The sequence below is a fragment of the Xyrauchen texanus genome, chromosome 4 (assembly GCF_025860055.1).
Source record: "Xyrauchen texanus isolate HMW12.3.18 chromosome 4, RBS_HiC_50CHRs, whole genome shotgun sequence".
NCBI lineage: Eukaryota > Metazoa > Chordata > Actinopteri > Cypriniformes > Catostomidae > Xyrauchen > Xyrauchen texanus.
Genome location: NC_068279.1, coordinates 27,743,782 through 27,767,307, shown reverse-complemented (window position 1 = coordinate 27,767,307; position 23,526 = coordinate 27,743,782). Strand labels below are relative to the sequence as shown.

General features: G+C 38.0%; 1 protein-coding gene across 1 annotated transcript; it reads left to right on the top strand.

Annotated features, from left to right (window-relative positions):
• The first annotated feature begins 19,347 nt into the window (after positions 1 to 19,347).
• Positions 19,348 to 22,688, top strand: LOC127643014 (zinc finger protein 16-like). The gene is made up of 2 exons (XM_052125530.1): positions 19,348 to 20,311; positions 21,416 to 22,688. The coding sequence occupies exons 1-2, from the start codon at positions 19,657 to 19,659 to the stop codon at positions 22,159 to 22,161; spliced, it is 1,401 nt and encodes a 466-aa protein (XP_051981490.1). The 5' UTR covers positions 19,348 to 19,656; the 3' UTR covers positions 22,162 to 22,688.
• The last annotated feature ends 838 nt before the right edge of the window (positions 22,689 to 23,526 follow it).

Here is a 23,526-nt window from a genome sequence, read left to right as displayed (position 1 = left end):
TCTCTAAAGTAGTACTTAATTTCTTTTATGTGTTTCCCAAAAAAAAAAAAAAATAGTTAAGTAAAAACAAAGTCAATTAAAGAGGGCTTTGAACCACTCTAAAGTCATAAGAGCAACTTAAATGTAACTTTCTCGCATTTTCACAGTTTATCAGAGAATTAAGGAATGTTTAATAAATTGTATTGATATATTTGGATCATTGGAAAGCCAGAGCCAGAAACAAGGCTTTGGGTGTGCCAAGGGGAAAACTGTGTTAAAGAACTGAAGCACAAAAAAGTTGCCAGTCACAAATGTAACCATATTTAGCACTAAATTTATTTTCCATTTAGCCCTGCATTACATTATAATTAATTTATTAGCCTAAACAAATGAATGACACTTTTACCAATGGAGTTTGTGGGCCCGTTAATATATCCAAATATTAGGCTTAATATTTAGTCATGAAATGTGATTAAATTGTTTTAGAATGTTACATAATTGTTTTCAAAAATCCAGAAAACAAATGCACAATTAAATTAAGGATTCATTTGCACTAACTGACAAATAGAAAAATTACAATACTGTGTACATTCAGTTTCCAGCGAAAGAAACAAACTTTTGGCAACATTATGATTCACATTGCATGTATCCACATACATGCATTTCTATCATTAATGTCTAGAAATGTGAGCATCAGTCTGAAACACCTTTTTACCTATGTCATCATTATTTCATTTAATGCTGTGATTTTCATTAACTTTCGGCGTCTCGACAAGGTTACTTATAATACATTGTGTGTGTTGTTACTTCCAACATTTTTATTATCCTCTGAAAGAGTTTACAATGGCTTTCCAATCATCAAAATAAAACAATTAATTACATTTCCCATTGTCTTTGATAAGCTGTGCAAGATGACAGAAAGATATGTTTAAGTTGCACTTAATGGACTTAAGAGCGGTTCAAGATTTACTAACATTTTACAAACTACATAGATAACAATGCTTTTGGGAAACGCCTTTAGAACATTCAATGCAAATGTTCTAAAGGCCGTTACACACTAGCAAGCCTTTAAAACGTTTGATTTTATGAGTATCTTGTTCATTTTCAAAGAGAGGCATGTGGAAAGCGGCAAATCGGGGGCAGTTTTGCTAGCGGCACCCAATATCCTTCACATGCACGGCTCTTTGTGGCAGGCACCTAGAGAGGTAAAATATTTAATCTTTTTCTAAACTCTGCAGCAGTCATTGAAAGGCTTATTATTCACAGCCAATCATAAAACAATTTACTGAGCTCATATCAGATTGCTGAAAACACGAGCCTACACTGCACAAAATGCATGTGCAACGATGGAGCGACATCCTTATATCTCTTGACATTTCTCTTAATTTATGTTTGTTGTTTTGCACTATTTTCTTTGCATGCCATTTCTTTCTAAGCTGCCATTGCTTCAAAGCACTTAAAACTGAAACGGAGAGCGCTCCCGGCCAAGTGCAATAGAAACAAAGGCTGCATGCTTTATGGGTCTTTGCGCTTAAGAGTGTTCTTTACATGCAAAGTTGTGAATGTTCTTTCCTTTTTTCTCATGCGTTTCCCAAACCTGCACTTAACACAAAGGTGCAACGCACTTTAAATTGCTTCTTTGCTATCCGGAATATGCCCGTACGTCGCTCATTCATAGATTTGCGCATAACTTTATAAATGCTTGCAATTTAGCTCACTGAGAAAGTTATTTTCTTACATAATTAAACTAATAAACTACATAATTAAATACATAGTTTTGTCATTATTTTTGTGCTGGAGGCTACGATCTACTGTTTTTACACAATCACTGCTTTGTTCATCAAATGTGCATTTGCAATGTTTCATTTATCATCTATGGGTCAACCATCGGGGTGAAAGCTTCTAGGGTCTGTGAAGATATAAAAAGTATAAAGAGGTTAACGTGTTTGCAGGCCTATTTCATGTGCACAATAGGGCGGTGGAAGCACTAACATAGGGTACAACATAGGGTAAATGTACAAACATTAACTGATTAAAAATGCATTTAAATGCAAGCACTAAAAATACAATGCTTTAAGCTTCAAAGTCTTCAGTCATGAATTTAGCTCCATAGGTGAGTAGAACTTCACACTGGAGCACACTTGGCATTAGGCCATTGATGTGAAAGTATAGTTCTTTCATGAAATGTAGAAATGACACGTAATGTAACTTAATTTTTGTGGAGAAAGACAAATTAATTATTTAAAGAAAACAGATACCTTCTACAGCATTTTCAATTCTTCTTGAACAAATGTAATGATAATTTATTTTCTAGCATTTTCAGAAATTTCCAATACATTTCCAAAAATGTCTCCGACCTTTTCCAAACACCTCATTCGGATAAAGTTATCAAACCTCAAATTACTTAGTGCTGTAATTAAAATTACTCAGTAATGCTATGAGCACTATCTCTCAAGAGACAAGCTGCCACCCACCGGTGACACACTTCTAATTACACCTGCCACAATTACAAATTGGTGGGAGGGGCACAGACAGATTATTCTCCAATTTATACCACTTTAAACTTAAGGCACACAGAACAGGACTAAAATGACGGGCATCAGTATTGAACTACAGACCTACAGTATCTAAATATGAATAGATCATCTGGTTAGAGTTTAAGGCACCATGTACTTTAATGGAGTGCATTCACATAGTAAAATATTGATTTAGCAAACACTCGAATCTAAAAAGAAAATGAGGAACTTACAGTCATTAGCTGTTGTCAGAGGTTCTTTTGTGAATTAAACAGTCCAAGAGGTCAATAAAAATAGTTTGACATGAAGCTTTAGTGTAAAAAATATGTTCAGTTCATGCCAACAGGAGGATGTCCACTACATTAACCTTCTCTGGTATGAAGGGAACTCTGTGCCGAAAACCAAGCGTCCAACATACCGACTAAACATCTGACTGAATGTCTTGTGCTACGAGCAACCGCGGATGACCCATACGTGACGACCTAACGTAACATCAACGTCTTGAAGTCCAATCATTCTGTTCTTGTTAGCAATGGTTACCTCTAAAGAAAGATGTGCAGCCATCATCACTTTGCATCAAAATGGCGTCAAATGCAAGGAAATTGCTGCAAAGAATATTTCACCTGAAAGAACCATTTACCGGATCATCAAGAATTTTAAGGAGAGAGGTTCAACTGCAGAAGGCTTCAGGACATCCCAGAGTGTCCAGCAAGCACCTGGACCATCTCCTCCTGAGGAGTCAGCTATGGAATCGTGTCACCACCAGTGCAGAGCTTGCTCAATATTGGCAGCAGGTTGGTGTGAGGGCATCTGCATGCACAGTGAGGCGAAGAATTTTGGACAATGGCCTGGTGTCAAGAAGGGCTGCAAAGAAGCCACTTCTCTCCAAGAAAACATCCTGAGACCATCCATTTGTGGGGTTGCCTTTCATCCAAGGGAGTGGGCTCTCTCACAATTCTGTCCAAAGACACTGCCAAGAATAAAGAATGGTATCAAAACGTCCTGCAAGAACAAGTTCTCCCAATGATCCAGGAGCAATTTGGTGATGATCTGTGCATTTTCCAGCATGATGGAGCACCATGTCACAAGGCAAGAGTGATAATGAAGTGGCTCAGTGATCATTACATTGAAATTTTGGATCCGTGGCCAGACAACTCCCAGGATCTTAATCCCATAGAGAACCTGTGGTCAATCCTCAAAAGGTGAGTGGGCAAGCAGTAGCCCACAAATCGTGATCAACTACGAACACTAATGAGGCAAGAATGGATCGCCATCAGTCAGGATTTGGCCCAGAAGCTGATATCCAGCATGCCAGAGCGAATTGCAGAGATTATGAAGAACAAGGGTCAACACTGTAAATACTGACTCTTTGCATATATTGAATGTTTTTGCCAATAAAAGCCTTTAAAACTTATGAAATGCTTATCGTTGTTTTCCAGTATACCATAGAAACATGTGAAAAAATAATCAACATACTGTATACTGAAGCAGCAAATTTTGCAAAACCCAACATTTATGTCACTGCCTATACTTTTGGCCATGGCTGTACTTCCCTCGGTAAGCATTTTGAGAAAGGTGTTGTAGGCTATTCCAAGTCATTCTGAGTGATGAACTTATAGCTATTTAAAAAGCTACCTCCTGTCTATCATGACATTTTCTCATAATAACCTGAAAGGGCTTTTCGCAGTGAAAAAGGCCAATTGCTTGACTGTGTCATGTGAGTTTAACTTGCTCAAGCCAGATATCAGAATTAATCCTGCCTCTAATTTGAAGAAACATATTGAGGTAAATTTCATATTTATTTTCTAGATTCTGTGTGTCTAGTATAGCCTGTAATTCAGTGGCGGGCCGTGCATTTGAAGTCTAGGCCTTCAGTGTGATTCATGCCATTAATAAAACAGTTTCACAATGAATAAGACGTCCTTTGCCTTTGGGCATCATACATTATGTCGCAGATAACTAGTAATACCAATTGACATTTTAAAAACACGTCCATGTATGAAAACCAGAACTTGAATCAACACTTAATGCTCAAGCAAACCTAATTTTAACTGCAGCATGACTGTTTTGTGAATTGAATGTCTCCCGAACAGACATTCAAAAATCATAATTTTTCATATGAATCTACCAAGCAGGTCTATAATACCTGGAAAATCTTATCTAACAATATTTGTGATTTAAATGTTGCTTGCAATACATTTCATTTCATCAGGGTAGACGGTTCTGCTGCGTTCCATTCAAGTTGGATGTGGGATATTCCAACTTGATATCTCCAACCTCAAATGCATTCCATTCCCAAATATTCAGATCTGCAATGCTCCCGTTAGCTTAGCAGGGGTTTGACTCTCATTAGAGATGTCTCCTAGCAACCCAACTGATAAACAATGCTGCAGCGCTAGCATTTGTGCTTCAGGTGTACGATTATCAAAAGAGATTATAATGTTTTATACACCTATTTCTGTAGGTGTTTGTTAAACAAGCTTTAATATAATGTAATGTTGAAACAAAATTGGAGTTGAGAATTTCTGACTTCAAGATGCATTCCATATTTCAGATGCACTTTTCCTAGTAAGAAGTTGTAAAATCTGACTTCCCGAGTTGAATGGAGCGCAGCACTATTTTTCAAAACTTGATCCGACGCAGAATTCTCAAGCAGCCTAATTTACACTTGAAAACTCCTGATGTTGCTATAACAATGCAAAAAGCACTTACCAATTTACCTGAAGTGAAAATCATTCCTCCTTTCCTGTTTAATAAATTAAGCAATCACACGGTCATGCAGAACATCTTGTGTTAGAAATCCATAAGGATCTCTTTCTCAATGGCAATACCAGAAGTGATGACAGTCAACTTGTCAGACAGTTTGATCTTTCACTTTCTCTTGAATTACGTACGTCACTTAAAGCGTGATTGTGTTACTCAAGGCCAGCTAAAAGGCCTCAACTGGGACATATCCTAAAGACCACACCCACCAAGAACAAATAAATCAATGTGATTGGCTGATGAATCTGACAGTTTAGTTATTCATTTGCACTGTTGAGGGATTCTGTGGAAATTCTGAAGGCCTGACGGGGTGGAGCTCAGACTCACACGCTGCTTCGGATTCGGGCATGCGATTTTGGAAACAGTTGTTACACTTTGTTTGTAAGCATCGAGGAATAAATTCTGACTGGATGAACTTTTCATTTTTCTCTATTTGTTTAGTAGATGTATTAGGAGTGGAAAGCAATTAAAAATAGGCAAAAATGTAATTGAGAATGAAATGATGAAAAATAGTTATTTACTTGGCATGTTAGGCCAGCAGAGAAGGCTTTGCTGGCCCTGAGAAATCGCCACTGCTGTAATTGATCTATCACTGAGACTATTGGGAAAACCACTCACTACTTTTGGCTGAATAACTTGAGTAGCTTTAAAAATATAAATGTAATAGAATAAAACAGTGACATCTTTAATAATAATATTTGTAAATAATTTTGTTAGTTCTTTTAATAATGTCGACCCCTGATGCAGAGATTGTGTTAATTTGTATAATAAATTACCAGGAAAGAAGAGATGATAAAATAATTTATAATTATGCTTAGCCTTAACCAAAATGAGCACTTGCAACCCCTCCAATATTTACACCATGATCAATGGAAACATAAATGCTTCACGCTGCACATTAAGACTTTGTTTGTATGTACATATAGTATGTTAGCTCTCTTAAGTAACACACACACAGACTCACAAACACACTAGCTCTCTCTCACACACACATACGCACACACACACAGCCTTTGAAAAATGAAAATAGAACTTTTTTTCTGTCATGGAATATGGTATGTAAGTTTCTTTCAAAATTATGAAAGATGATAGACAGGTGGAAGCTTTTTTGAGTTCATCACTCAGAATGACTAAGAATTGCCTACAACGCCTTTCTATAAATGCTTATTGAGGGAAATACAGCAGGGCGCAGGACAAATTTGTGTTGTTTAAGGTATGAAATATATTATGAAATTTAAATTAAAAAAAGTATATAAAAAATACAAATAAAAAGTCCAGCCAGTCACATTAGAGGTTATTATTTTAGTATTTTCTTTTTCAAAATCAAACACAAACCCATAGGCTATCAAGAACTTCTGAAGGAAAAAAATATGAGTTGTGAAAAAATATAGCCTACTTTGAAAAAAACAGGCTAAATGCAACAGGAAAGAAACGTTTCTTTCCTCCATGTGCAGCAATGACAGCTTTGCAGATCTTTGGCATTCTAGCTGTCAGTTTGTCCAGATACTCAGGTGATATTTCACCCCACACTTCCTTCCTGTAGCACTTGCCATAGATGTGGCTGTCTTGTCGGGCACTTCTCACGCACCTCACAGTCTTGCTGATCCCACAAAAGCTCAATGGTGTTAAGATCCATAACACTCTTTTCCAATTATCTGTTGTCCAATGTCTGTTTCTTTGCCCACTCTAACATTTTCTTTTTCTTTTTCTGTTTCAGATGTGTCTTTTATTTGCAATTCTTCCCATTGAGTCTTCTCTTTACTGTTGTACATGAAACTGGTGTTGAATGGGTAGAATTCAATGAAGCTGCCAGCTGAGGACATGTGAGGCATTTCTCAAACTAGAGTCTCTGATGTACTTATCCTCTTGCTTAGTTGTACATCTGGCCTTCTACATCTGTTTCTGTCCTCAAAAGAAGGATTGACTGATGAGTTTCTAGAGAAAGTGATGGTGCTGTTTTTTACATCAGTAATGTCATGACTATATTTTGTGATTGGTTGAATGCCACTTTGGTGAATTAAAGTACCAATTTCCTTCCAAAACAATAAAATCTGTACATTATACCAAACTTTTGGCCACAAGTGTACAAACAAACACATACACTCAGCCACTGTGTGGGTCTCAAAATAATTTCATCCAGAAATATCAGTATAGGATGTGGTATTTAACATCATTACCATAAGCAATATAAATACACCCATTCATAGAAATGTGTGACAGAATGAGTGAATTGGTTCAGGAGATTAGAAGTCCAGTGTGATCCCACTGCTCTTCACATATGTAAACAGGGTTCAGATTTACAGACAGAGAAAGGGAGATAGAGATTAAATCATTAGACAGAGAGGTTCAAATTCTGGTGTTAAATTAACCAGACAAGTGCAAGAACATCGGCTTGTGAAATAGAGTCTAATTCCATTTGTCAGGCACTAGAGAGCGGTATTGTATCGTTATTTCTAGTCAAAATTAGAATTAGCCATTTAAAGAGATATTTTATCCAAAAATGAAAATTCTCTCGTCCTTTACTCAACCTCATGCCATCCCAGATGTGTATGACCTTTTTCTTCTGTTAAAATATAGATTTTTAGAAGGATATCTCAGCTCTGTAGGTCCAAACACTGCAAGAGAATGGTGGCCAGAAGTTTGAAGGCAGCATAAAATGTATCCATACACCTCCAGTGGTTATATCCATGTCTTCTGAAGTGATATGATAGGTGTGAGTGAGAAACAGATCAATATTTAAGAGAATTATATTTTTGGGTGAACTATTCTTTTAAACTATTTACACTAACATTATAATGTAAGCCTTCAAATAAGGAAATTTTAACTGAAATATATATATATTTCAGTGTTTAAGAAATAAATATAGGCTATAAGCATTTATTTTATAGTACTTTTCCAATTCCAACAACTATGAATTGGGAAAAAGTTTCATGCAAACCTGAAATCAGATCGACAGGATTCTATGAAACCTTTTTTTTATTTTATATTATTATTCTAGTGAGCTATAGTTGTATGACCTTAAACCCAACCAGGTGCATAATGTTGAACATTGGCTGGTCTAATTTGAGCTACAAGCGCCCTTTAATGTTTAATCCTCTTGTGTTTAATCAAAATATTTTCAACAGTGTAAATACAGCAGTTTCATATTTAAACCAGGTCGAATTTGAGACCAAAATCTTTTAAGCACACATGAATGAAAATGTCCACAGTACTCTCTAACTTCACTGTAGTTCAAAGAAAACATTTATTCTTGAATCTTTGTGCTTCCATATTATTTATATACAGTGCATCCGGAAAGTATTCACAGCGCTTCACTTTTTCCACATTTTGTTATGTTACAGCCTTATTCCACAATTGATTAAATTCATTATTTTCCTCAAAATTCTACAAACACAATACCCCATAATGACAACGTGAAAGAAGTTTGTTTGAAATCTGAAAAAAAATTCACATGTACATAAGTATTCACAGCCTTTGCTCAATACTTTGTTGAAGCATCTTTGGCACCAATTACAGCCTCAATTCTTTTTTGTGTATGATGCTACAAGCTTGGCACACCTATTTTTGGGCAGTTTCTCCCATTCTTCTTTGCAGGACCTCTCAAGCTCCATCAGGTTGGATGGGGAGCATCGGTGCACAGCCATTTTCAGATCTCTCCAGAGATGTTCAGTCAGGTTCAAGTCTGGGCTCTGGCTGGGCCACTCAAGGACATTCACAGAGTTGTCCCGTAGCCCCTCCTTTGTTATCTTGGCTGTGTGCTTAAGGTCATTGTCCTGTTGGAAGATGAACCTTTGACCCAGTCTGAGGTCCAGAGCGCTCTGGAGCAGGTTTTCATCAAGTATGTCTCTGTACATTGCTGCATTCATCTTTCCCTCGATCCTGACTAGTCTCCCAGTCCCTGCTGCTGAAAAACATCCCAACAGCATGATGCTGCCACCACCACCCCTCACTGTAGTGATGGTATTGACAAGGTGATGAGAGGTGCCTGGTTTCCTCCAGACATGACGCTTGCCATTCAGGCCAAAGAGTTCAATATTTGTTTCATCAGACTAGAGAATTTTGTTTCTCATGTTCTGAGAGTCCTTCAGTAAGAAAGTATCCAATTAAAAAGTACTCAAGTAGTTCACAAATGTATATGCAATAGACGTTTACTCCACTATATTCCATTACATAATACACATTGAACATGTACTACAGAATTATTATTATTATTAATGGATATTCTGTCATCATTCACCATCATTTTGTTCCAAACCCGTATGACTTTCTTTCTTCAATGCAACACAATATGGAGGTATTAGACAGAATGTTTGCCTGAGGTACCATTTAATTTCAGTGAATGTTTTTTTTTTCTCCATATTTTGAAAGTGAATGGTGAGCGAGACTGTCAGTCCCTAACATTCTGACTAACATATATTGTGTTCCATATAATACAATGTGTCACACTGGTTTGGAACTACATGAGGATAGGGAAATAATGGCTGAGCTATCACTTTAAAGAGATAGTTTACCCAAAAATGTAAATTATCTCATCATTTACTCAAACTCCATTCCAGATGAGTATGACCTCCTTTCTTCTGCAGAACACAAATTCAGATTTTTAAAAGTATATTTTAGCTCTGTAGGCCAAAATGTTGATGCTCCAAAAGCACATAAAAGCAGTATAAAAGTAATCCATAAGACTCCAGTGGTTAAATCCATATCTTCAGAAGTGATATGATAGGTGTCATATTTCTTTGCCCACTCTAACCTTTTCTTTTTGTTTTTTTTTGTTTCAAAAGTTGCTTTTTCTTTGCAATTCTTCCCATAAGGCCTGCACCCCTGAGTCTTCTCTTTACTGTTGTACATTAATCTGGTGTTGAGCGGGTATTTAATTCAATGAAGCTGTCAGCTGAGGACATCTGAGGCATTTATTTCTCAATCTAGAGACTCTGATGTACGTATTTTCTTGTTTAGTTGTACATCTGGCCTTCCACATCTCTTTCTGTCCTTGTTAGAGCCAGTTGTCCTTTGTTTTTGAAGACTGTAGTGTACACCTTTGTATGAAATCTTCAGTTTTTTTTTTGTGGCAATTTCAAGAATTGTACACCCTTCATTCCTCAAAACAATGATTAACTGATGTGTTTCTAGAGAAAGCTGTTTCTTGTGTGATTGTGTGATTCTCACATTGTGGCCAAGTGGGCCTTACTTGCTGAACACTCACTTGAGCGCACGAGGAAGCTGGGCTCCTTTTTTGTTTCTTTTTGTGCTGGTTTTACCTAGCGGCTCGAGTTTGTTTTGTATAGTAACACTCGTTCGGGGCAGTTATGTGGATGAATCTACATGTTCTTTGTGTTTATCTCGCCTATTGGCTGGAGTTTGTTTAATAGTTTTTCTTCTGTTGTGTAATTCTGTCTCACAAACTCACCAATTTCCCTGATCCAGCTAGACGTAAAAGTATTGTAAAAACTTTTGGCTAACTGATTTAGTAAAGTTATGAAATCTCTTTATACATATAGATCAGGTGAGGTTTATTCTTCTGATTAGGCATTTCATTAATATCATGTGGTCAGTGGCATACGATCAGACTCCGGTCGCTGCCATCTCACTTGACGCCGAAAAGGCGTTTGATATGGTAGAATGGGATTGTCTTTTTAAGATTTCTTTATAAACACCATGTAGCAGCGGCACAAACAAATTGATTAATTTCTGATTATTTTACTCTGGATAGGGGCACCCGGCAGGGTTTTCCTCTTTCCCCATTATTGTTCTGTCTTGCCCTCGAACCATTAGCAGCTAAGAAAGGAAGATCATTTTCAAGGGGTGGTGGAAGGTATGGCGCATGAGCTTTTGCTTTACGTAGATTATATTTTATTATTCGTCTCCGACCCCACAATATCTATGCCTTGCCTCCACAGAATTATTAATTCCTTTTCTAAATTCTTAGGATACAGAGTTAATTTTGACCACTTCATTAAAAGGTTTTCAAGCGATGTGGACAGGTGGGCTTCATTACATTTATCTATGTTTGGGAAGGTTATTGTTATTAAAAATAATTGTATTCCAAAATTAAATTACCTGCTACAGTCTCTCCCTATAAATGTCCCCCTGTCTTATTTCAAACAATTTGATAGCATAGCAAAGTCCTTCATTTGGAACTTTAAACATCCCAGATTACATTTCAACAAGATTGGCCAATTGACAAAGGTGGGCTAGGCTTACCCAAGATTTTGTTTTATTATTATGCATTCGGACATTTGGCTCATTAGTCACTTCCACCTGAGAGATCCACTCTCTGGTTTTGTATTGAATTGGAATTTCTTGTTATCTCGCATTTGCACACGGTATGGACAAAAGAGTCCAGAGTGTTTAATTCAGACATTTATTTAAATGTAGGTTCGAGCATATGGCTGAACTCAAAATTATATATTAATAAGTCCCCTTTCTGCTGGACAGAGTGGATAGAGAGGGAGGTTAATACACTCGGTGACCTATATTAGAGTGGAGTGTTGATATCTTTTGAAAATATGGTTCAATATTTTAGGATTTCTCAGGTCTTTAGGTATTTAAAGCTGCGCCACCTGCTCTGTACTAATATGGGGAGTAGCATACACCTCCCTAAAGTGGCAGATACTGTGGAAGTGGTGATTACTGCTTTTGGAAAAGGTCACGAGGCATCGGTGTATTACTCCCTGCTAATTCAGAGTCTGGGAGATGGAACTTCAACTTCTGGGAGATTGTACAGACTTGGTTTTAAAGACACGCCCACCTGCTGGCAATGCCAATCAAAAGACAGGGACACAACCCATGTTTTTCGGGATGTGTTAAGATTCAAGAATTTAGGTTGAGGGTTCAGAGATTTATGAGAGAAGTATTGGACACTCAATTTGCAATTTGCCCCAGACTCTGTGTTTTACGCGATGGGGCAGTCATTAACATTGGGGATAGTCATTTAAAAAGTTGGGTCCTAGCCGGAGTTATCCTCAGGGTGTGGAAGTCGGCTGGGTCACCCTCGTTTCGGGAGTGGAGATGGGTGGGGTGGCAGCATTCGAGGAGGTGATTTTTAGAAGGCTGGGAAAATGGGATTTATTTGATAGGAAGTGGGGTGGATATCTGGCATTTTTGGAGGTTTCTCGGGGAGAGGGGTTTAATATATATAATTGTCTAATGCAGTGGTTCTCAACCGGGGGGCGCGAGTAGGCTACGATGGAAGGGGAAAAAAAATGTAAAAAAAAAAAATTTTGGGCACATTTTTTTTATCACTAAACTACTGTCATAAAAAGTTATAGTTTTGTATATACATAACTCCTGAATAAAAATTAAAATGTGTTTGGACTGATTTAAAAAAAAAAAGTTTTGAACAAATTTGATTGGTTTGTTGATAGTGAGCGCAAATGCAGGTGATAAGCATAAGCGGTTTCATTAAGCGAGTCATTGAGTCGTTCATTCAAATGATTCGTTCAAACGGCCGATTCATCAAGAATGAGACAGATGTTTGTGAATGGGTCATTGAATCTTTGACTCAACCGATTCATTCACAACACTGAATCATTCAAAACACGATTGAGTATAGCTGTGAGATGCGCTATGCTAAATAAATAACAATACATTGTTGTAACAGCAATATCTCCAAGTTTTGTTTTTCACTGTAAAAATGTCATGATTTGCCAATGCAAAGAGTGCCGCCACCTTTTCCCCCCACTTCAAGCACTGATTATAACACAAACAAATCATCCTCCTGGCGGCTTTTTTTTTTTTGTCAAAAGCGACAAATCCAGCGACTTTTACTGGTGTTTTTGGAGACTTTTGTGGTGTTTGTAGACTCGAAAGCACGAATCACTCTGCAGTTAGAGTACTGTGCTCAACGAACAGCGGTTGCTGCCGTGAGCCCCTCTCCCATCCAAAAGCACTCACAGGTGGTCAGTCTCTCAGTAGCCTCGCGCAGTAGTCAGAGCAGAGAGGAGAGAAGACACACACCCCTCCGCGTCCAGGCTGCAAATGAATCGCGTATGCGCTTGGCCGCCGCCGTTCCCGCCCTGGCTTACAGAGCGGGGTATAAATGTAAATGTTCTAAATGTAAATGACATAGCTTTCCATTCACTCTAGTCTAGTCTCTTGCCAAGTTCGCTTGTGCCAGCTCTCGCTAGTCTTATCAATCTCGATTTACATAGGCCTTTACTACAAAACCCCAACAGTCTTTTTAAAGACTAAACCCACAAACATTCTTTTTTAAGATTAGATCAAATCTCAGCCCTAGCCAGTATTTTTTTTTAACTGCTAGGCAGTAGCTACACTTAGCTAAAACTACCCACACGACTAAGACACACACACACACACACACACACACACACACTGATGAGGACTACAATCGTTAAGTATTAAAATAAAATCTGAATTGTCTGCAAAATAATTATTTTGTTTGTTTAATTAAAGTCCTGACTGATTAGCCCCTGATACGTCTCTCAACATACACCACACACACATTTACATATTGCCTAAACTTTATTGAAAACACATCAAAATGAAGAAATCTCTTGTGAGGACCAACAAGCCAACCGACGCACCACCAGCTGCAAAAAAGCTTCGAAGGTATGATGAAGCATACCTGCAATTTGGGTTTACAGTCACGGCTGATCTGAGACCTCAGTGTGTCGTGTGTGCCGAGGTGCTGGCAAACGACAGTATGAAGCCCTGCAAATTAAAAAGGCACCTCGAAACAAAGCATGCTGGCATTAAAAATAAACCAGCTGAATATTTTAAAAGAAAGCTTGATGGCCTCCATCAGCAACAGGCAACCAAACAGTGTTTGGAGGCATCGTATGTAGTGGCCAAAAGGATCAGTAAACTGGGTAAACCGCATACAATCGCCGAGACTCTCATTTTGCCGGCAGCGCAAGACATGTGCAGAATAATGATAGGCGATAGTGCAGCAGCCAAACTCGGTGCAGTACCACTGTCCAATGACACAGTCGCTAGGAGAATTGTAGACATGTCCAATGATATCAGAGTGCAACTGATAGAGTTCGTAAAAAAGAGTCCTTACTACGCTGCAGCTGACTAATCCACTGATATTGCTGGGCAGGCACAGCTCTCATGCACTGCAAAAATGATTTTAGACAGTATTTTTGTCTTGTATTCATGTCAAATGATCTAAGCTTTTTAAGACACATTTATGACTTGTCAAGCAAAATCGGATAAGAATAAACTTGTTTTCCTTTAAATTAAGTATTTTGCTTACCACATGGCAGATTTTCTGCTTGAGTCTAAAGTTCCTAAATTAGTCAGTTTACTTAAACAAGACTTATATCTATCCCATTTTGCTGACAAGTAAATAAATCTGTTTAAGAAAGTTTAGATAATTTGACAGGAATACAAGACAAAAATACTTGTCAAGAAAATCATTTTTTGCAGTGTGTCAGGTATCTGCGGGACAAGGCGATTGAGGAGGATGTCCTGTTTTGCCGGCCTCTTCAGTCGCACACTACAGGAGAAGCCATTTTCAATGTCCTTGATATTTTTATCCGTGAAAATGGTTTGGCTTGGGACCGATGCGTTGGCCTATGCACGGATGGTGCGCAGGCAATGACGGGGCGTGAGCGTGGCCTAGCTGCTCGTTTTCAGCAAGTAGCTCCACTTGTGAAATGGACACATTGCATGGTCCATCGCGAAGCACTAGCTGCTAAAAAAATGCCGGTTCTCTTTGACTCCGTGCTGAACCAATCTGTGAAAATAATAAATCTCATCAAATCACGGCCGCTAAACTCTCGCTTGTTTGGTGTCCTCTGCCAGGAGATGGGGTCAGGGCACGAACAGCTGCTTCTGCACACTGAAGCTCGCTGGCTCTCCAGGGGGCGGGTGTTACAGCGGTTGTATGAGCTGCGAGAGGAGGTGAAGTGGTTTTTGACAGAAATCAAATCAGATCTGGCGAAGCATCTGGATGACACTATGTGGCTTGCATCTCTGTCCTATTTGGTCGATATATTTGACCGCTTGAATGGCCTCAACCTGTCTTTGCAAGGCCGCGAAACTCATATTTTGCTCCTTGCAGACAAAGTGCACGCCTTCACACAAAAACTAGACCTCTGGCATGGCCGCATCAGTCGAGGGAACTGCGACATGTTCCCCAGCCTTGCAGACTTTATCACAGATGCAGGCACGTCACACGATTTCTCCTCCCTATTTCAATCAGCGTCTGAGCACCTGTCAGCAATGAGAAAACAATTTGCGACGTACTTTAAAGAGGATTATCGCTCTTTTGCATGGGTTCGAGATCCGTTTGTGTGCACAGCAAACGAGCTATCAATTGATATGCAGGAACAGCTTATTGAGCTGAAGAGTGACAGTAGACTGAAGGAACTCTTTAGCTCCTGCCCTCTAATTCTGGGCAGCATTGATGCAGGAATACCCTGAACTCTGTGACGTCGCCTTGAAGATTCTCCTTCCTTTCGCGTCGACATATTTGTGTGAGGCAGGATTCTCAAAAATGACCACTCAAAACGAAATACCGCAATCCTGCACAAATCGAGGATGATTTGAGGCTATGTTTATCAAACATTGAGCCAAGAATTGTGGATCTTTGCAAGGCAAAGCAGGCTCAGGTCTCACATTAACATCACTAAGCGTCACACCTTGGTTGGATGATGAACTGAAAAATTCTATGAAAATAAGAGATCAAATGAAAAGAACAGCAGTTACTACAGGAAATAAATGTGATTGGGACCTATATCGTAAAATGAGAAATTCTGTTACTAAATTTAATAAAAAGAAGAAGAAAATCTATTTTGATAATCATGTTAAAAATATAGGTAATGATAATAGGAAGTTATGGAATGTTTTAAATCAATTGACTGGAAAGAAAAATAAAATAAATCCATCTTTTTTGGAAACGGGATAAATTTCTAATTAAGCCAATAGATATTGCAAATTATCTTAATGATTATTTTATAAGAAAATTAGATAAACTAAGAGAAAATATGCCTAATCTAAGTAATGACATATCTTACCTATTAATAAGAAATGAATTAATGAAAAATAAAAATTTAAGGTTTAAATTAGAAAGTGTAAATATAGATCAAGTAAAGAATCTTTTAAAGTCTTGCAAAAACAAACCACCAGGTGTCGACGGTCTTGACAGCAGGCTTCTGAAACTAGCTGCTGACTTTATTGCCCCGGTTCTAACCCATATTATTAACCTCAGTTTTATCTGCTGTACCTGCCCACAGGCATGGAAGCAGGCTAAAATAGTTCCTCTGCCCAAAGATAAAAAACTGCCTTTCTCTGGTCCCAACAGTCGCCCGATAAGTATATTACCTGTATTATCTAAAATAATGGAATCTATAGTGTACGATCAAATTCATAATTATTTTTATACAAATCATTTATTAACAGATTTTCAGCATGCATACAGAAAAAGTCAATCCACTGCCACTGCACTGACTCATATGTCTGATGATTGGCTTAGAGAGACTGAAAAGAGAAATATTACAGGTGTTGTGTTTTTAGATTTTTCTGCAGCATTTGACATCATAGATCACGACCTGTTATTAACAAAATTATCTTGTTATGGTTTTGAGCAATCAGCAATCACATGGATGTACAGTTATTTGTCAAACAGAACACAGACAGTGTTTTTTAATGGCAGTTTCTCAGGTATCAGAAATATTACATGTGGAGTACCCCAAGGCAGTTGTCTGGGTCCATTATTATTTAATATTTTTACTAATGATTTACTGTATATTTTATGTAAGGCTAACATTGTCATGTGCGCTGATGATTCAACTATATATACATCAGCAAGTACGCAAATGGAATTAGAAACTGTTTTAAATAAAGAATTACAATATGTAGTAGATTGGATCAAATTAAATAAACTGGCATTAAATACTGTAAAAACTAACTGCTTGATTGTAGGTTCAAATTATAACATTAATCAAAATCCTGTAATTAATATTAAAATTAATAACGCAATTATTGAACAGGTGCATGAGACCAGACTGCTGGGTGTAATAGTTGACTCTAGATTATCGTGGAAAAAACATGTTAGTAATATTATTGCAAAAATGGGAAGAGGTATATCTATTATGAGAAGACACGCAAATTTTTTAACTTCAAATATTATGAATTATGCGATGAAAGCACTAATATTGACATACCTCGACTATTGCCCAGCAGTTTGGTCAAATGTCACTGGTGAATATATGAATAAATTACAACTTATACAGAATAGAGCTGCTCGTGTAGCACTTAGGTGCAGCTATAGGAGAAATATTATATTAATACACAAAGATCTTAATTGGTTGTTGGTTGAAGATAGACTGTTGTATTCACTGTTAATTTTCATAAGAAATATTTCTATTTCAAAATTTCCTTCTGTTGTGTTCAAGCATCTTTCTTTTAGTGTAGACAATCATCAGTACAGTACCAGACATGCAACTAAAGGTAATTTCACCTTACCCATAGTAAGAACAAATGCCATAAAAAACACTGTTGTGTTCAGAGGTATGAGGGAATGTAATAAATTGCCAAAACATATTATGCTTACTAATAATGTCAATAAATGTAAATTATATGTAAAACAGCATCTATTAAAATAATATATCTGACTGTTTATATTTATTAATATATGTGTGTGAATATGTATGTACATGCACATGTGTAGGTATGTAATAGGCGTATGTGTAGAATGTGTTTTTATATATATGTGTATTTTTCATGCACGTATAAGGTGTATGTTGATATGTGTATATACACGTGTATATGTATGTGTATATGTGTATGTGTTTGTGTATTTTTATTTTTTCCCATTTATTTGTTGTATTTTTAATGTACATATTTTTCAGGACCCCAGGAAGAATAGCTGCAGCACGGCTGTAGCAAATGGGGATCCTTTCAATAAAAACAAAACAAAAACAAAGCTTCTGTAAAAAATGCAGATGATGCCTACTATTAGGCCTAGTAATAATAACAATAATAAAGCATAAATTAATATCAGAGGTCTGGTGCCAATTCCCAATTATAGCAATAGCCTAGTAATGATAATAGGCCTACTGATGATGATGATAATAATAATAATAATAATAATAACAATAAAGTATGTAACCTCATATAATTATATAGCAATAGCCTAGTAATGATGATAGGCCTACTACTACTCATAAAAATAATAATAATGCCTGCAAGCTCACATTAGAAGGCTGGTGCTACTGCCAATAATAATAATAATAATAATAATAATAATAATAATAACAACAACAACAATAAAGCATGCAATGAACCAGCTTTGGGGTGGCCCAGCTTGCAAAAGTTTGAAAACCCCTGGTCTAATGAATGGAATCAATAAAAATGTTTAATAACAGAATATGGCATTTAGGATTAATGGTAAAAAATGTTATGGGTGCCGGCACATGTAGGAGTGAAAGGGAATGAGGAGGTAGACAGTCTGGCTTAGCAGACCCTGAAAAAAAAAAAAAAACACAAATTGACATTAAGGTGACATTGAGTAAAACAAAAGTTAAAGGGTTAATTATGATTGACATAAAAGAAATGGCAGAAGTTCTGGGATAGTGAAAGAAGAGGTAGACATATGCATCGTATTCAGGAATATGTTGGTGCAGATGTTATTATTTCCAGACTGCATATTGGACATTCAGCATTAAATCAGTGTCTGCACATAATAGGGAAACATGAGACCGGTAACTGTGAAAAATGTGGACATCCTGAAACGGTAGAACATATACTCCTAAACTGTGTTGCATATGAAAGAGTAATATTTCATCTAATCCTAGCATTAAGAATGTTGGGAATCAACAATATTTCACTCCAAGTTCTGTTAAGTAATGGCCCAAGCAATCACGAATTTACTATGAATTATTTAATTATTTGATAGAGACACGATTGATCAATACGATTTAGGCTGTATTAATTTATTATTATTATTATTATTTATTTTTGCCATTATCCAACCATTTTACACTCCACGCTCAGTCCAGTAGGTGGCGAAAATGCACCTTTTACGTAAATTTGCCAGCCGCCATAAAACATCACCAGAAGAAGAAAACTTCCAAACCCCATGCTGTTACTGACGTAATAATTCCTCGACGATGGTCGTGATTACAGTAGTCAGAATGCGACAGCTTGAGAAAGATTTCAAAAACACTGAAAAAGGAGTAATACTAGTCTGTTCTTTCAACAGGGTAGCCCAGTAAGCCATGGACGTGAGGCCATAATTTGAAAACAGATATCGTTCGTGTTGCATACTTTTCTAGACCTTAGCTAGCTAGGTAAAGTATCAAACCGTCGCTTGCCAAACCACCTCTTCCAGAGGTATGAAATCACAAATGTTATATCACAACACACAGTGAAATACCTAACTTGCATAGAAACAAAAAAAAAAAAAACAACACTGACGTGGATCATAGTCATGGCTTTGAGCATGGACATCAGCGTTTCTTTTCTCAAATGTGAACTCGCCTCCACCATCGACCAGGCGGTAAGATGCGCCGTTGAAACGGTTTTAAAAGAAACGGCAAGAGTTGTTGGCATGAAACTGGCCGCGGCTCGTAATGCTGCCGCAGAGTCCCACCGAGAGAACCAGAGCCTGCGGGAGAGACTGGAGATCTCCGAAAGTGAGCTAAAAGCGGTACGCTACTACATGACAGCGGCGGAAAAAAACATTAAACAGTGCTTACTCCTGAACAGAAACCAGCCTCGGTCAACTGTCGTGCGGCCAAACACAGACGACGCACTCTTTCAGTTTCTCTCACACTCTGCGGACGAAAGCCCCACATCACTACCGCAGAGCAGAGATTCCACCCGCAAGACCTCACCAGGAAGAATCCACAATGCTAAAAATGTCCCCAGTGTTGGACTCTGTCTTCCCACGGTGCAGTCAGACTGGCCTCGTGTTTGTGTCAACCGCAAAAAGACACGTTTGTCTTCAACAGGCAACAGTTCAGCTCTCACGAGTGACCCCACGACCTCTCAAGCCCTTGGGGAAAACAACCCTGCTCTATTAAGGCCAGAGGATGTGACAGAGTGTCCGTTTTACATCGCCAATGAGGGTGTCTCGGAAAAAGGTTGACTGTCTACATTATTCCCTTATTCCAGCACAATACTGACAATCAAATATTGTGCATAGAGTAAAGGTCATAACTGTTTAGTTGGAGCAGGTCAGTGTCACCACACTGTAAAAAAAAAAAAAAAGTATTGTCGAGCAAAGATGAGAAATAAAGGCAACATGATGCAGGACAATTTTTGAGTTCTCTCAACAACTGTCTTAATAATGGTCCTTAGTAACATTGCATTGTTTAGTCAATTTGAATTTGTTTGTTCACAAAATGCAAAAACAATCTTGTTGCGAGAACTACATGTTTCACCCAACCCTATAGTTCACCCAACTATCAATTCGCAATTTGAGAATTTTAATTTTGTCACCTTTTCAGTCATACTAAAATGGAAATTCCCTCATCGTTTACAGATGTGTTTGACTTTCCTCTGCTGAACACAATTTAGGAATTTTAGAAGAATATGTCGGCTCTGTAGGTCTGTACAACGCAAGTGAATGGGTACCAACATTTTTAAACTTCAAAAATCACATAAGCATAAAAGTAATCCATACTACTCCAGTGGTAAAATCCATATGCAGCAATATGTGCCTCTGAAGAAGGCATGGCTTGCAAGGCAAGACAGTACGTGTATGTACACCTGTTTGACATCGACACACAATAGACCTAAACCCTTTACACATAAACCTCGATAACTGTGAGTATGAACAGGCCTCATTAAGTTAAAAGATGAGATCTTAACATCACACAACAATTAACTAGCAGGGGCAACAACAATAACAGCATTAATAAAGTCAGCAAACAGTAAAAAAAAATAAGAATATAACACTAACCACATAATTTGTTCATGTTGCAATGAATGCTGGGAACACAAAACATTGTTCAATATGAAATTGTTAGTTCAGACAACTCTGTTAGGCTAGTTGGGACAACATTTGGGGGAATATTGTTAGTCTAACATTTGTTTTCATGTAGATGAAAAGTAATTCACATTTCGTAGTACCTGTGACTCAAAACCCCCATGAGCTGGATAAAATGCAATTTAATTTTTTACAGTGTAATATGAAATAATTTACTGTGACAAATTATATATGTGAGCTTTCCTTTGTTTTCCAGACAACAGTTCTGCATTGGCAGACTCTGAGAGGGGTCATGACGAGCCAGAAGCTTCAAGCTCATCCATAAACCCACCAGAGGTCCCTTCTGACATCACAAAATTCGAGTTTGAGATGAGCACACCTGCAGGGAATGTCAACGAGCTGGAGCTGATCCAGGTGATGGAGGACTCTGAGGATGTCAAACAAGGCACTGTTAAAATAGAAGATGACCCTGAGTCATTTACACTAGAGCCACCTTCATCTGATCCAGCTGTAGCTTCTTCATCCACCTCCATGCAAGTGTTCCCACAAATCACCTCACCTCAAATACTGGAGAGCGAAGGGGATGCTTTGGTGGCTTTAGTGCCACCTGTGGGGATTGACACAGGGCTAAGTGGTCCTGTCGAGAGCCCTGATAAAGTGCACCTCTGCAACATTTGTGGCCGGGGATTCCGACGTTTCTACTGCTTGAAAACACACCAGCGCATACATACCGGAGAGCGCCCTTATCCTTGTAGATACTGCGAGAAACGCTTCCGCCATTTAGACAGCTTACACAAGCACCAGCGCATTCACACAGGGGAGAGACCCTACCGCTGTGCACAGTGCGGATGCTGCTTCAGAGAACTGGGTCAACTCAAAAAGCACAGACTCAAACACTCGCCCACATTTGTTCCAGTGGCTCATCCCGCCTTCCCTCTCCTCCCAGCCGGGCCCCCCTATGTCTGGCCACATCTCAACTCCCAGTCTTTGGATTCAGTCTAAAACACAGAGGCCTGGTGAACATTTAATTAGTATATAGATGTTTTTATTTGTGGAAAAACATTCATCTGATGTAAAGTTCATTTATTCAGTAACAGTTTGGTTCAAAAGCATTTGGACAATTGCTGTGCTTGAAGAAGGCAGGAGCACCCCCACTAAATTCAGAAGCACTATTGATTTTGATCTGGAAGCGGTTCCAGATCAAAATCAAGAGTACTTCTGAAATTAGTGGGGGTGCTCCAGTAGTTGAAGATGTAATAATGCATCAACATAGTCAAATTGAGGGTGTTTTAACATCCGTTTGAGGGTGCTTGGCGTAGAATCCGACCTGGCTTAAAGCATAAGTATTTGCCTGATTGCGTAACAGTTTGTCCTTAACTCACCCTTACAGCATTCCATATATATTAGATTGTACAAATTACCTCACTAGAAATGTGCTATATCATAACCTCAGTTGTGTTTTCCATGGATATGAACTTCATCTAAGTCTTACTCTGTTAAACATTTCAGTGGGCTCCAAATATGAATAAAGTTTTGGTCTTGAAAATTAATTTTGACTATACATATGTCTATCACACAGCACTGTGCATCCTGCCTAAATTAGAACTCATACCACAAGGGTTCCTAGGTTTTTGGAAAACCTGGAAAAATCAGGTAATTACAAATTATTGATTTCCAAGCCTGGAAAAGTCATGGAAAATTATTAAAAGCTTGAGAAGTCAGGTATATTTCTAAAGTGTATATAACACTAACTCTTAACACTAAAGTGTTAAATGAGTTAATAATGTTTCTTTGTGAGTGTGATCGCAATAACGAAAATCCATAACTGGTAATAACAAGTGACAAGAAAAGTAATGGAAAATCAGTGTTAAAAGTAAAATGTCAACCCTGAAACACATATTGAGGCAGAAAGTGCCATGCCCAGATTGTATTAGGAGAAAAAGTAATTGTATACACTCACCTAAAGGATTATTAGGAACACCATACTAATACTGTGTTTGACCCCCTTTCGCCTTCAGAACTGCCTTAATTCTACGTGGCATTGATTCAACAAGGTGCTGAAAGCATTCTTTAGAAATGTTGGCCCATATTGATAGGATAGCATCTTGCAGTTGATGGAGATTTGTGGGATGCACATCCAGGGCACGAAGCTCCCGTTCCACCACATCCCAAAGATGCTCTATTGGGTTGAGATCTGGTGACTGTGGGGGCCATTTTAGTACAGTGAACTCATTGTCATGTTCAAGAAACCAATTTGAAATGATTCGATTTTTGTGACATGGTGCATTTATCCTGCTGGAAGTAGCCATCAGAGGATGGGTACATGGTGGCCATAAAGGGATGGACATGGTCAGAAACAATGCTCAG